Genomic DNA, 14,901 nt, shown 5'->3' on the forward strand with positions numbered 1-14,901 from the left:
AAGTGAAATAGCTTTTTATAAATTCTGGATAAAAACACTTGTCAGTGTCACAATGGCAAATGACAACAGACTACAACTTTGATGAAAATGGTGAAGTGAAATTTAGAACATTAGAAATCGAACGTTATCTTTTATTTTATATGAAACCTGTAATAAAATAATGTCAATATTAGTATTAAAATGTATAATCTTCTTGTACCTATTAGTGGAACCAATGAATCTTCAACTTCTCATAAACGTGAGGAACCAGGCACGTAAACAAATGCATTGTTATTAATTAGATTTATTCTAACTGGCGACTAAAGTATTACTTTATAGGGCGGTGATGTTATGCAGGAGAACATAACAGCGAACGTCTCTGAAGACACGGTAACTCTAGAGTTCCTACGGTTAGACGGTGTTTACATTTCGCAACTAGTCGACTTTACGAACGTGAGTTGTTTATGTTAACTATTTAAATTAATAGAGCGACCGTATACTTTCCTTTCTGCGTACACGGTAGTAAAATATTTAAAGTGTGTGTGTGATGATGTTTGGATGGTTGGTTCCCCAACACACTTCAGCAGATAAACAGATTTTAATTATGTTGGACATTTTAATTATGTTGGACATTCAACGATTCTAATGGATAGAATGTACCCATACATTCTATCCATTAGAATCGTTTCAACGGATATTCATTCACAGCAGGACATAAAGCTTCCCAAAGTTTAGTAATAAGCTGCTTGTGTCAAGCTTACTTGTGTCTCACTGGATATTTTCTGCCCATATGACTGCCTGGGTTTACTTAAGCTGCATTTTCTGGTGTAGGGAAGACCTTGCATCTTGGAACTGTCAGCAAATCTGGTTCCTCTAAAGGTCTCTGAATTTCTTATTTTATCTTTAAATATACTTTGTTCTTGGAAAAGTTTCCATTAGGAAAATCTTAATTCTAGAAGCTTCAGATCCAAATTTTTTATTCTATTCATAGACAAATTGAGACATAACTTACATTATTGAGAAGTATACAGTAGACTTAAGTTAGTCAAAATTAGTACAAACCTGAGATCCAGTAGACTTGGATAAACCCAAGGGAAATTGCTAGTTAATTCTATCTGTCCTACCTACCAAAAAACAATCACTGATAGAGTTCTTATTTAAATGTGTATTTAGTTCATTATTGCTCTAACCAGGTTTCTTCTTGGACCACAACTTCTTAGACGCGTTTGGAACTTCTTAGCTTTAGTTTTAAGTTGACCATTTAGTTTTTTTTTGTAGCCATCAACTCACTGCTATGTCATATTTTACATGTAATGTATCAAAATATTTTTGTTGATGCAGGAGGTGGAAGCCATGAAGGTTGTGATACCTGGAGAGGAAGAGCTGGGACAGTTGGGTCATCAAGTTCTGTGTTTTCTTACACATGCTGCACAGGCAGATTTTATTGCACCAGATGCTATGGCTAAGCTTAGACAAGTGAGCATAATATATTTCTATTATTCTAATTATTTGTTAATGTATTTATCACACACAACACCTTAATGTGGTCCTCCAAAATATTCCCTGTTTTTGTATTTTTGAGAACAATCTTGTTCTTGTTTTTGAGACATGATGTTTGCTCTGCTGCTCCTATTGGAAGCTCTCAAAATGAAAAAAACCCCAAATTTGAAACATTCTTTATTGGCTCTATTCTACTTTTGATGATAAGTGATGATAGCATTCCTCGATAAATAAGCAATCCTACAACAATCCAACAGCAATCCAACACTGACAGAAATTTTCAAATCGGATCTGGAGTTCCTGAGATTAGTGCGTTCAAGCAAACATACAAACTCTTCAGCTTTATATATTAGTATAACATTTAAAATCAAAGACGCAAGGTAAGACCTTGTAGGTAAGTAAATTGGGCTTTTCCCATAGTTTAAAGAAGATTAAAAAAATATATATATTCCCTGTATCCTAAGTATTCTACTTTGCATTGGCTGGACCAAAGTCACAGTAGTGCTGGTATTCCATGCCAGAAAAAACTTTTCAGAATTTAGGTTTTAACTTGTCTGTCTGATCCATTATCAGTAACAGGCTGTTAATTTAAAGTTTTGTATGCAGCATACATAAAGTACTATCAGTATTTAATGTTAGTTTTATGTGTACAGTATGCCCTCCAACCCACATTAGATCCATGTGGTGCTATGCCTCTTCTATGAGAGTAGGCCTGTGGCAGCTACGTTAATTGTTGATGTTACATTATATTTGGCAGAAAAACCCAGGAACAGTAAGAGTAGCAGAGGAGGACAAAGGGTGGCGACAGACGACTGCCACCGCCTGGGCGGGCCGCGTAACCGTGCTGCTGTCGCCGGCCGCAGCGAGGCACTGCGCGCCGGCCAGGGACCGGGTCTATATCCGCTCGGCGGACCTCACCCGATGGACACCTAGAGCTGGTAGGATTTGGCTTTATAATACAGCGGCAGCTTCGTCCGCGCATCTGACAAGTTTTGCATTCAAACTTGTAACCTCTATACTACACAATACAGGCCACCGCAACCTATCAAACAATATTTTTCTTTCATTTTAGTATTCTAACTTTTAAAAAAAGCTCTTTAGTGTTATTATTAATGTAGATTGCACTAATATTACACCATAATGTTGGCAATTCTTTTGTACAAAATCTCTTGACTATACTAAATTAATGTATAACAGAAATGACACCATTGTGTCAGTAAAGTAATGAAAAAATGTCTTCATTTTTCTAATACCAGATGCACAAAATTTGGTCTTAGAAAATCATAATTATTCATAATATTATTTAACAAAGTTTAACATTAATAGAAATGATTGCAGGAGTGGAGCCATCATCATTTTCCTCAGAAGTGGTGCCATTCCCTCCTCAAGCGCTCACGTCAGATACATCTGAAGGTAGTCCAGCTGTTAGCGTGTGTGTGGCAGAGAATGATGCTACAAAAGAATGCATCTGTCACTTGGAGGTGAGTACGCTGCAGACTCAATGTTACCATGAAGCTGGAGCTACTGCCATGCTAAGCCTCAAAAGCTTTATTTAACCTCTGTGGCCACTGAAGTACAATATAGGGTTTGGAAACATTACAAAATCACTCACCGCTAAGATTTATGATTATATTATGTACTGCAATATGCTTGTGTTTAATTCTGTAACAGTGGGGTATTGATTTTAGGTTTGTGTGAACTGGTATCCTTGTGGTTTGAAGTACTGCAAGGGAAAGCCTCAAGGGGGTCTCAGCTATAGATGCGGCATCAAGACATGCCACCGCTGCTTCCGCTACCACTTCTACGTGCGGCGCCGCGATACCTGCTTGAACTACACGTGACATCACGCTCGCCCACCTCACCGCCAGGGCTGCTCTACGTGCCGGACACATCAACTAGTCACTCTAATTTTAGCTTTCATACTTTTAATGAGACAAAGACTTGTGACAATACTTTTTAATACTTGTATTTGTAAATATTTTGCTAGAAAAATGTATTTAAACCTCTTAAGACCTAATGTATTATATTTAGTAAGTTTAAAGTAAATAATTTTGATTTTAATCGTTTTTTTTATCAAAAGTAATCAAACATATTTGTTTAAAACCTATATGATTACTATTATTATATTTTTGGATAAGGTTAAGCAAGCCAATATTATATAAATATCTTTCTAGCATCAGAAGTGTGAATTTTTGTGTTTGGCCATGAATAGATTCTTAAAACAACCACTGATTACGAAACTGAAGACGGTCTTAAAGCAGACCCTAAAACAACCATCACTATCAGCTAGTTGATTAAAGTAGACAACATTTCGCAGTGCCATTACAGTTGTATGCCAACCTGACTCTTCACAATGTTGATAAGCACATTTGGGCCACTAAATGCAAAGTAAGGATTGACAAAGATGTTTGACACATTCATGATGGGTGCAAATTCAAGCACAACTCTTGGTTGAAGATAAGAGAACAAGAGCCTTCACCTCACAAGTGTGTTGCTGCAACTGAGGAACCTGCATTGAGGAGTATCCCCAAACTAATACAGCAACTTACCATTACAATGCACAGAACTGTTCTGTTGGAACTATCCATGGTTTAACATCTGTGGGCCAGGATGGAACTCTTCTACTACCAAGGCAGCAGTATTGCCAACCTCTAGGGCAATAAGGCAATTGTTGACCATGTTCACATCTTATTACAACCGGATCTTAGGATGTTGAAAGTCAAGAATAAACAATATTGTTTTATTTACATAACTTTCCCAAACTAAAAATTATTTATAAATACTACTTAGACTAAATGCCTGAGTATTTTTCCCACAGATTATAAGATAAAATAAGGAGTAGTGAGTATAAGAGGGTACTAATATTTTATTTTATGTTTGCTGTTGCCATAAGACACAAATATTTGAAATCTGTAATATTTTGTAAATGGTTGATTGCTCTTAAAATATATTAAATAAGTTAATATTATCTGGGGGAAAAATTACAAAGCATGGATCAGCCCACACTCAATTTGATAAAAAGGTTATATTAAGATATTATAATTTAATGGCACCCTGGAAATGGCTCATGACGGTTTTTTCGAAGAACAAATTGTATTTTTCTCTCCATATCTTCATTATAGATAGCTTTGCATTTTTCATGGTTTACACGCCGTCTTGTCTGCAAATGAAGGGATTAATAAAAACATTATATTTCAGTGTAATATATACCACTAATGATTAAAAAGTTATATTATTCATACTATTGTATTGATTGAAAACTATTTTTCGTTTTGCTCGGTCAGTGAATGAAAAATACAGTATGTAATACAGTTATTTACCTGAAAAGGTTTTTCGTAATATCTGGTAAGACGGTATTGCTCTAAAATACCATCTTTACCGAGAACTCTGTTTATCAAGCGACACGCATCTTCCACATTATTGTTTTTAACAAATACTGTGCGTGCTATGAATGAGGGATGTCTGTTTCCTAGTAATTTTAATGTTAAAAACATTTTATTATTTTTGCAATTTGTTTTAGGTTATTTCTTATGGCATAATTATTTGACAGATAATAGCTGTCTTCGAGCTTTTTTTTTTTTATTACCCTGTTTTACAGCTGTGGTTTCTAGCTCTTTGAGGTTTCTTTAACCATAATTATTTATTTTGCTTGGATAAAATTATACAGAAAATCAATAATTTCTAAATAGTAGGGAACTAAATCCACCTAATAGGGCCACACCAATAAACACCTCGGATAGGTGTTAAATCTCAAGTAGCCGACATGACACCCGCTGCCTTTCGAGTTTCGGCATTCAGAACCAACGCCTAGCGGCGGCTTTAAAGGCACGCCAATCATCTGTGCTTATTTTGAACCTCGTAATTCTTCCTTTGCTATTGCTAAAATCAGTAAAATTTCAACTTCAACTAAGGAACATGCTTCTTTTGTGAGAAATCAACGCGGGAAATCGCATCAGTGCAACGAAGACGAAGCTAGCGAGCTAATTGATCTTATTCACTGACCTCTAGAGCAATGAGAGCACTGAGAGAGGTCAGTGCTTTGATTGCTCTAAATTAAGTTGCATGACAATCGCGCGGGATTCGCCGCAAGTTTGAACGTTGTGACATTTTGTTTACATCATATTATGACAATAAATGAATTTGTACGGCATTATAAAATAATATTATAAGCAATAGATTTATTTAGAAAATCACGAAATAATAATGGCGAATGATAGTGATGTGAAGTCAATTATGTCGATATCGTCAAGATCGGAGGGTAGTACAGTACCGTTATCTCGTTTACGCTGGCGGAATGCCCCCCTCCATGAAAGATGCTCAATGGCAGACATGCTGAAGATCAAAGAGGCATTCCAAGAGGCGTACCTGAATAAAATGCTGGCTGGAGAATTCAGAAGCCTATTGAGGACGTTAATTAACGTGGAATACGATGATGAAGAGTTCCATATATTGTTCATGAAGGTTACGGTTACATAATTGATAGCGTGTATTTTAGTATTGAGTATGATTTTCGCATAACCTTTTGTTTTGTTTGGGGTTTTCAATAATTTTGTAACACACCCGTGGTCACAAACTCAGTACACGCCATTCTGTAAATTTGGGTTGCGTGGCATGGCTTAGGAACTAGGGTGCACCAATAGAAGAGCGTATTGCACTTCAAGTGATGAGCTTCACCTGTCCTGGCAAGAACGGCGCAGTAGTCAGGTAGTTATATATAACATTGGCCACCCAGATTGTTTAGTATACGTCCTAATAAAATTAATTATCGCAGATTAACACGTCCCGTAATGGCGAGATTGATTGGGACGAGCTCGTTTCACACCTCCTTCTGGGATATTTCGCGAATGATCCTGAAAACCAGCGCGCCTCACTGCAGCTACCAATCATGGGGCTGCCCGTAGTTATGCGATCACAGCATCGCCAACCCGTGTCCAGGATATGTTTCTGCCCAGACGTTTCTAAGGAAAGCCCATTTCTATTATTTTATCTTCGGCTGGGTATTTTTATATTATTTGTTTGATTCAGGCAACGAGGTCAATACAATTTAACACTAATTAAATACTAAACAAAAAACCATAACAATCCACTAAGTACCTAACAACTAAGTTAATAACAATTTGAAAAAATCTAATATTGCGAATATTATAAATTACGCTTCACAAGCTTCATTCTAGCGATTTGGGGTTTTACATATTTTCATAATATATTCATTGTGATACGTGATACGTTACACGCGCACCTAGAACAGGCAACGTTGTAAGTATAACCTCTGTTTACTAAATCCAGGATAGGAGTACAGATGCAATGCAAGGCAATTACATGACTGTAAGCCGCGACGGTATGATCAACTGGTGGTCCCTCGAAATGTCTCTCTTGCGGACAGCATACTCATCCAGCCGTTAGTTTATGTTGATATTCTTTGATATATCACTGGTTTGAGACATTAAATTTTTATTTTTCAAAATCATTTTTGTTCCAACTTACCGTAACTCAACAAGAAATATGTGCCAACATATTTGTCGAGGTGGTCCTTAAAATTCAGCTTACAGTTTGAATACAGTATATCTCCTTCCTTACCAGCACACTTAAAGGTACGCACTACATGGGTGACAGATATGGTGTGCCTTCCCGACGTAAACATCGTAGTAACGAGCTCTACAGAGCGGGATCTTCGTTTCTACGACTGCACCGCCAAAACGTTCACCCTGAAAATTGTCATTACTAGTTGGGAATATATGGTTAGATTTCACTTTTTTTTTAGTAAACGTCATATTAACATTTTGCCCTAAGGATTTTGCTATATTGTAAACGTATTTTCAGATATGCACAATGCACTATCATTTTTACAAGGATCCAAACGAGCAATCTATTCTCATTTGTGGCGACGTGGCTGGAAATGTTCGGGTGCTGACGTTTTCACCCATCAAACGAGGCCCCTTCCGCAACCAGCCCGGTAGGGCATTGTTGCAGCTAAGACACGTAGATCTGCAAAAGCGGGTATTGACTATTGAGACGGTAGATTACTAAATACGGTAAAACCACTGTACCTGCAGCGATTCTCTGGGAAGCTCAAGAATCTGACCGAGGTTTTAAAAGTGCTCATAAAAGTTGCTCTACCAGGTAAACTCGTACTAACTGCAATAAGTTGTAGGTTTGTATATATTCCAGAAAATTGGAACGTAGAAAGAGAGTAGAGACGCTTCATGTGAACAATGTATAAAATTCAAAATTAACTCTAGCTTGTCGTTTTTTATGTTAAGTAAAACTAATTTGATTTTTTCCAGCGTCGCCTGCTTCCAGAGATGAGATTGATAGAAATGATCCGGGTGCACAGCGACTGGGTGCGTCAAGTGTCGTTCTATGCATCTCTGCATTGCATTGTGTCTTGCTCCACCTGCCCTGATGCAATGCTGATGTGCGACCTGGCTGCATCAAAGACTCACAACATGTTCCGGGTTGATAAGGTTGTTTTGGTTATAGATTCTTCTACCGCAAAACTTGCTGATAGTGATCACTATTTCCGTTGTCGGTAGTCCGTAGTCAGGTGTACTTACACATTTTTTTCGGTTGGAGTGGACGGAAATTTAAAAATATCCAATTTCAGGGTATTCAGTGTTTCGTGTTCGACGAGGAGGCGCATGTGTTAGCGACGGGCGGCCCCGACTGCACTGTGCGCGTGTGGAACCCTTTCGTGCCCAGCAAGGCCAACGTTACCTTTCATGGTCATCATGCGGGCGTCACGGCGCTGGTGCTGCAGAACAACGGTCAAACAATCTATTCGCTGTCCCGCGACCGTGTCATCAAGGTGTGGGACGTGCAAGGGCAGGTTTGCGTACAGGTGAGAAAAAACCGACAGCATTAGGCTGCGCATAAGCTGATACTGTGGCGACGCAGAGTACCTATAATTATGCAAAAATAGAATGATACTGATTTGTCATTTCTTCGGAAAGAAACTAAAATAGCATCATGACGCGCAAAAACTTTCTTTATCACACACAAGTTATCCGTAATGGAAGATATAGTAGCTGCTGCATTTCTATTTGTGGCATCAATTATCCAGTAAGAGTATTGAGTAGGTTCCGGTGATTTGGAAATTCTGATTCTGTTTCTAAGAAGGCCACATTTATTTATTTGTTTTTCCAGACCTACATCGACATCCCGTCTCAAATCGGCGAGCGCACGCCCGTCTCGGCGGTATACAACCCTGCAACCCGCGAGTTTATTTTAGCATCTATTAAAATCGCCGTGTTAATCCTCGACGAGCAACTCAACTCGCAACATACGGATGGCTTCACACATTCCCGAGCCGTAGCAAAAGTGCTCTACAACCCACTTTTCAAGGTTGTCATCACGTGTGGAATGGACAGCATCATCATTAACTGGGATCCTGTAACAGGTTGTTATTAATTACTTTACCTTATGCACTACTTTAAGTCTAATGTAGAAAAAGACTTGTTCAGGTTTTCACCACTCTATTTTAATGTACGCAGAAAGAACAGGTCCTGCTGTCGTGCATCATTTTAATTTGATTTTGATCGGATTTGCAATGGCCTTATTCTACGGCATCCCTCAGTCTCCAACTGAACAGATAAAAATGCATTAAAATCGAATTCCCGTTATTAGGAAAGCGCAACGTGATGGTCCGCGACGCGCATACCCGTCTGTTACACGGAGAGCTGATCCCCGTCGAGATCACCGCGGCCTGTTTCGACCCAGGAAACCAGCTGCTTCTCACTGGTGCCAGGAATGGCACACTCAAGGTTTTATATCCTAAGCACAGACCATAAAAAAAATACCGTTCCTTTATCTTTTATATATTTACCTTTAATTGGGCAACAAACTACATACGTGGTGTTATTTTAGAAACTAGTTTATTTTCTGAAATCATAAAGTAGGTTTAACAATAGTGCTATATATAAGACCCATCTTTTAGCTGAATCTAAGTTTATTCTCCACAACACTCTTAAATCTTTTTGTAGGTTTGGAACTTTAACACTGGCCTGTGTCTCAGAAATCTGGCGATTGAACATATGTGCGAAGTAACTAACTGCTTTTGGGTGGAAGGAAGGTTACATTATTTTGTCATTAACAATTTTATAGGTTGAACTACATATCATTTTTTACAAGGAAAGAAAAATAGAACCATCTACCAAGTCTATCGGAGATACCTACAATACCTATCAGGGATTGAAAATGTTGTAACCCAATGCTGTTGATATTTTGAAAGGGCCCATATTTGTTTTGGTCTTGTTTAGCACACATCAATAAAGATAGGCTAAAGGATTTTATAGTGATATTCAGGTTATTATTTATACCATTCACGAAAGTTTGTATCATTAAATGCACCCAATAGGATCCTAGCTGTAGGATGGAACCGCCACGTGACAGAGTTCGAGGACACCAGCACCAGCTCGACGGGAAAGTCGTGGGAGACGCGTCACTCGGACGACGTGCTGGCCGCGGCCGTACGAACTCCGCTAACCCTCGCCACTGCCTCTTACAACTCAGAGCTCATCCTCTGGAAGCTGGAAACTGGCCAGCCGTACAGGTACGTAGGGTTTGTCCTATACTGTATGCTTGAGTGGCTTAATTATGCAAGCCAGGTTATGCAGCTCAGGTGTTCTTATTGGATATCTTGCTTTCACTCGTAAGAGTGAGTATAAAAAAAAGTTGAATATGTTGGCAACTCTGGTTCTTCTACGGATCTCTTCATTCCTGACTTGATGATCCGAGCAAGCTCTCTACATCGTTCTCAGAGTGATTCTGAGCCTTCTTATAGGACCCATACACAGCGACCACGTTTCGAAGTCATAAGTCACTGACAACACGCAAGTTCGGACTCTGGTCTTCAGGTAATGTCGGTTTCCCGAAAACTGCTTATCGAGCTAGTTTCGGTTTACCTTTCACGAAATTAGAATAGAAAGTGTTTATTGCACATACAAATAGAAAGCTAGGTAACAAAACAAACGATAATACTAAATATATGCGTAAAGGCGGCCTTGTAGCGTCCCTCTAGACAAACTTTGGTTCAAGAAACATGTTACATGAAACGGGATAGTACAATAGGCGGATTTGAGAATTATGTACATTACGTATCTATATATATAAAAATGTTATGTTGGTTTGTGTACTGTTCAAAAACTCAAAAAGTTCTGCACCGATCGAGCTGAAATTTAAGCATGATATATAATACGCATCAAGGATTGTTATATCTATTTTGCTCAACCATTAAATCACAATGTGCCAAAGCGAAGCGTGGCAGGGTACAGCTAGGTACTATATAATTACTAATACTACACATATAGTTAAAACATATATTTTTATATATATGTAATATCTTGTTCCACAGACGCTTTTCGTGTACGGAGCCGATGTTGCGGATCAAATTGCAGTACAGTAAGCGCGCCGCTTCGCCGCAGGCCGCGCCGGCAGCCTCTGGCCGACGCTCCACCTCCACAATAATGCGGCCAAGGTCTTTTAAACAAACACGATACGATACTGACCCGAGACTATAATTTCATAGCATTTGTATCGGAGATCGTTGTCACTCGTAATCAGTCAGATATATTTGATAATAAAAATGGAAACAAACGAAAGATGAAACTAAAGATGAGAACTTAATGGTGTTCAAGTAAATAATCTTACATGCAGTTAGCTAAAGATTTTCATAGAACTAAGTTTAACTAGTTTACACCTAAGCTTGAAGGGATTTAGCCTCTTAGATATAAGCTTAGTCAACTCTGGCAGTAATTTGGAGGGAAGGCTTCACCTTGATTGTTTTGTTCACCAGCGTGGGCGGCGCTCGCGAGTCACTGATCGACTCGTCGGCCGCAATGCAGAAGGCGCGCGCGCGCCGCGTGTCCACGGTGGCACTGCCTGCGCGCGCGCAGAAAATGCGCCAGCTCGCCGCGCACGCCATGATCTTCCTCACCACCCGGCCCTGCGCTATGCGCGTTGGTAAATAAACTTAATTACTACCACGCTCACGTGTTGAGGTGTCACTATTAGCTTTTACCACAAGTGTAGGCTACCTCACAATTGTCGGTATATGAATGAAACAGATTTTAATAAAGCGGGCATAATAAAATTATGTGGCAGTTTTTTTTATCACACAGTCTGCCTGGGGTATCAAGCAGTCATATTTTCACCGACAATTCATATTCTGATCGCTCGTGTGGAGCGACACAACGGAAACTATACATTGTAGTTAGTACACTTAACACTAAGTAATAGGTATTACATATACACAAACGTCACAAAGTTACGTTTAAGTAAAGACAAATGAACGCGTTCGCAGCGTCCCTCATAGTAGGGCTGGAGAACGGCCGGGTGCAGTGCTGGTCGGACCACCCGGCCGGCGGGCTGCAGGGCGCTTTCCAGGGCATCCACACCGCCGGCGACTACGTGTCGGCCTTCGCCACGGACGTCGACAACGACTTCCTTTTCACTGGCACCACGGTGGGGTACATCAAGGTGTGGCTCATGAAGAACTACCTCAGGAATGAAGAGGCAAGATACTTAGTTAGATTTTCTTAAACATCTTGCTGTGTAAACCATCTTTAAATTACTTTTTAGAGATCTTTAAAGAACGTTTTGAAAATATTAAAAAGTAATAAAACAGACATCTATAAATATTATAGCTTCTTATCTTATTCATTTCAACACATTTGTTTTTCTTCTATTTTAAAACAACTTTACAATAAGAAGTAATGAAATGACTGGTTACATATTATGACAGGCTACAAACAACGATGTTTAGGTGCACGTGAACATGCCGCTGCTGCGGCTGACGTTCCCGTTCCTGTGGCGGGACCGCGTGCCGGGGCGCGCCAAGCGCAGCGTGCGCGACCAGCCGCTGCCGCTGCTGCTCAGCAGCTACCGCGCGCATCTGCGCTGCGTCACCGCGCTGGCCTACATCGATGGCCAGCGGCTCGTGCTCAGGTTCCTGCGTGAAACCGTACCTTGCAACTCGGCATGCAATCAAATTGGCAGAGTGTTCGTGGCTGCTGAAATGAATTCCATGGCGTTAGGCATCATTGGATCGCACGGCTTCCCGCGCGAGTCTTCGCCACTTGGCGGTTGGTAGCATTTCGGAGGCATTCCACCGCAGTTGCCTGCGTCAACGACTTTACCGTATCTGTCCAACGAGTAGGTGACCGTCTTATACCCCTCTTTTTAAAAAAAAAAATAATTTTCACATTTGATATGTTTGTAGTAATTTTACCACCGCTTTAGAAAGCACTCTGCTCCAACATCAACATTTACAATCCTTTTTCTATCTGTTGGGAGATAAGAGTGGAACTAAGCTAAGTCACTAATAATTTCATCAATGGTATGATGGCCCTCTTGTATCGCTAGTAGCTAATATTCATCAATGGAGTGCTAAATCGTCTTATCAGTTCGGTATTGCCCGACCGGGGATCGAATGCTGTTGAAATTATTCTAAGGGATCCAAATGTATATTCGTCCCTATAATCAGACTTGCAGTCAGTTTCCTGCACTACAATTTGACTGTGGTAAATTTGTTTCGTAGCGGTTCGTCGGACTACAGCGTGCGCGTGTGGAAGCTGTCGGGCGAGTACCTGCAGACGATGGGCAGCTTCGTTCCTCGGAGCCTCGAGCTGCCGCGCTTCCCGCCCGACGTCAGGAAGGTGGCCAGTTTCACCACTTTCAAGGTTCGAGCCTTAGTAACTGCTAGTGGTTAGACGTCTGACCATCTATCGAATACATATTTGACGAGTTTGATTATTATTGAGCCGAGGATCTGCGATACCAGCTACCGTATTGTATAATGACAGGGCAGGCACTTAAAATGATTTATTTCTTGAGACTTTTGAAGAGTATTAATGGACGAAAAGTGAATAAGTCATATAATGTATAAATCTTTTACGTTGAGCACGCTATGTTTTACAGTCGCATGACATTTCGTCTGATTAGTGTTCTAATTTAAACAAGCGCAGGTGTGGCGCGGCGGCTGGGTGTCGCGCTACGTGCCGGGGCAGGTGGCGGGGGACGCGCTCGGCGACATCACAGCGCTGGAGCTGCGCACGCGCACGTTCGGTGCGCCGTGCGCCGAGCCTCTGCTGGGCCGCCACCTGGCGCTGCCGCAGCGGCCCGAGCCGCAGGCGCCGCCCCAGCTCGACGACGCGCTGCCCACGGTGCGTAAAATACTTCGGACTACTCACGGATGTTTCTGCAGCCTTAGATGTGTAGCGATTGTTGTTGTTGTTTTTGTTGCCGTAGGAAATCTATCCTGTTCTACGCCATAGCGTATCAGAATTTTTAACTTAACAGAATACATGGTTCGAAAGATCTTCATTCATGGACGACAAAGTTTTACTAACTACTTACTTACTATTTTTAAAGAAAGTAAAAAAGAATCAGAGGCCAGGCTCTTGACCTGCATGTTTCACTTCCCTTAATCTAGTCTCGTGTCGCTGTTGCGTAGATCCCGCTGTACGCACACCTACGCATGGCGTCAACGCAGCCGGTGCGGCGCCCGCCGACGCCCGAGCTGGTGCGCGCCACGCGCACGCGCCGCGAACAACACCGCGCCGCGCCACGCACGCACTTCGAGGAGACCGCGGAGTAAAGACCAGGACGAGATGGCAAGCCACCGCATACAGTTCATTTATAGGTTACTTCACCGTTCACGAGACATTCCTATTTAACATGTTATGTTACGTATGAAGCTAAATTCTACACCATTGGATTTTTTTTACTCCACTACAAGTTAAGTCTGTAGTCTAAGATGGTAACAGGCTACCCTTTTAGTATATGGCAGTTGTATTAAATCGGTTTCTACGCGACATCGTGTCGGATAGCTAAATTGATTGGTGGCACGTCTATGTTGGCAGGGTGGTTAATAGCCACGACCGAAGCCACCTGCCAGAAAATCGACAATCAAAACCCTCAAATGGATCCGGTCGGATATCGAGCCCCGGACCCCTGCTTATGAGCCAGTCGAAGTTAACGAGAAAGTCGTTATAAGCCATTGGACACGTTGAACATCGAATATTTATTTTGGGCTCCTGGCGTCTGGACTAGCAATACCGGTTCTCACGAACCTTTGCAGTTCGATTTTATACCTACCTAGGTATAACATAATATCGGGTTTCACTTTAAAACTGATTTCTGTACCTACAAGAAACTCATTTTTAAATTAGCTTAAAATTTTAAACTAATAAATGTATTTTAACGTAATAAGCATTTTATTAAAAGCATTCCTAATAAAATTTTATAATAATCAAAACTAAAATTTATAGTTTCATAATATTCCTAAATAATTTTATAGCTATCCGAAACTGCATTACATAATGTGAGTTTTTAATTCGTTTAACGTGAATTTAAGACCACCAATGCAACGTCATGATTTCCTTGCAACAGTAATTGTATATACCAATGAAATTATAATCATCAGAT

General features: G+C 40.5%; 3 protein-coding genes across 3 annotated transcripts; 2 read left to right on the forward strand and 1 right to left on the reverse strand.

Annotated features, from left to right (window-relative positions):
• The first annotated feature begins 54 nt into the window (after window positions 1–54).
• LOC120627352 (out at first protein) lies at window positions 55–3,486 on the forward strand. Its single transcript, XM_039895337.1, has 6 exons — window positions 55–250; window positions 319–432; window positions 1,321–1,455; window positions 2,237–2,417; window positions 2,818–2,960; window positions 3,168–3,486. The coding sequence occupies exons 1-6, from the start codon at window positions 161–163 to the stop codon at window positions 3,318–3,320; spliced, it is 816 nt and encodes a 271-aa protein (XP_039751271.1). The 5' UTR covers window positions 55–160; the 3' UTR covers window positions 3,321–3,486.
• Window positions 3,487–4,205: 719 nt separating this feature from the next.
• LOC120627540 (28S ribosomal protein S21, mitochondrial) lies at window positions 4,206–5,028 on the reverse strand. Its single transcript, XM_039895544.1, has 2 exons — window positions 4,800–5,028; window positions 4,206–4,639 (listed from the first exon to the last, which is right to left on the reverse strand). Exons 1-2 carry the CDS (start codon window positions 4,971–4,973, stop codon window positions 4,523–4,525), a joined length of 291 nt encoding a protein of 96 aa, XP_039751478.1. The 5' UTR covers window positions 4,974–5,028; the 3' UTR covers window positions 4,206–4,522.
• A 136-nt stretch (window positions 5,029–5,164) lies between these two features.
• LOC120627541 (WD repeat-containing protein on Y chromosome-like) lies at window positions 5,165–14,620 on the forward strand. Its single transcript, XM_039895545.1, has 18 exons — window positions 5,165–5,940; window positions 6,251–6,440; window positions 6,764–6,877; window positions 7,060–7,217; window positions 7,300–7,476; window positions 7,764–7,943; window positions 8,084–8,317; window positions 8,623–8,875; window positions 9,103–9,239; window positions 9,459–9,547; window positions 9,833–10,027; window positions 10,829–10,951; window positions 11,270–11,436; window positions 11,777–11,988; window positions 12,239–12,420; window positions 13,013–13,154; window positions 13,440–13,637; window positions 13,928–14,620. The coding sequence occupies exons 1-18, from the start codon at window positions 5,683–5,685 to the stop codon at window positions 14,069–14,071; spliced, it is 3,153 nt and encodes a 1,050-aa protein (XP_039751479.1). The 5' UTR covers window positions 5,165–5,682; the 3' UTR covers window positions 14,072–14,620.
• Window positions 14,621–14,901: the final 281 nt, after the last annotated feature.

This window comes from Pararge aegeria, chromosome 11, assembly GCF_905163445.1.
Source record: "Pararge aegeria chromosome 11, ilParAegt1.1, whole genome shotgun sequence".
NCBI classification, from domain to species: domain Eukaryota; kingdom Metazoa; phylum Arthropoda; class Insecta; order Lepidoptera; family Nymphalidae; genus Pararge; species Pararge aegeria.

Coding starts and splice junctions, on each gene's coding strand:
- LOC120627352 (XM_039895337.1), top strand. CDS start 161: ATGTCAATATTAGTATTAAAATGTATAATCTTCTTGTACCTATTAGTG. Junction 433..1,320: donor AACTAGTCGACTTTACGAAC/GTGAGTTGTTTA, acceptor TTGTTGATGCAG/GAGGTGGAAGCCATGAAGGT. Junction 1,456..2,236: donor CTATGGCTAAGCTTAGACAA/GTGAGCATAATA, acceptor TATATTTGGCAG/AAAAACCCAGGAACAGTAAG.
- LOC120627540 (XM_039895544.1), bottom strand. CDS start 4,973: ATGTTTTTAACATTAAAATTACTAGGAAACAGACATCCCTCATTCATA. Junction 4,640..4,799: donor ATTACGAAAAACCTTTTCAG/GTAAATAACTGT, acceptor CTTCATTTGCAG/ACAAGACGGCGTGTAAACCA.
- LOC120627541 (XM_039895545.1), top strand. CDS start 5,683: ATGGCGAATGATAGTGATGTGAAGTCAATTATGTCGATATCGTCAAGA. Junction 7,218..7,299: donor TTACTAGTTGGGAATATATG/GTTAGATTTCAC, acceptor ACGTATTTTCAG/ATATGCACAATGCACTATCA. Junction 8,876..9,102: donor TAACTGGGATCCTGTAACAG/GTTGTTATTAAT, acceptor TCCCGTTATTAG/GAAAGCGCAACGTGATGGTC.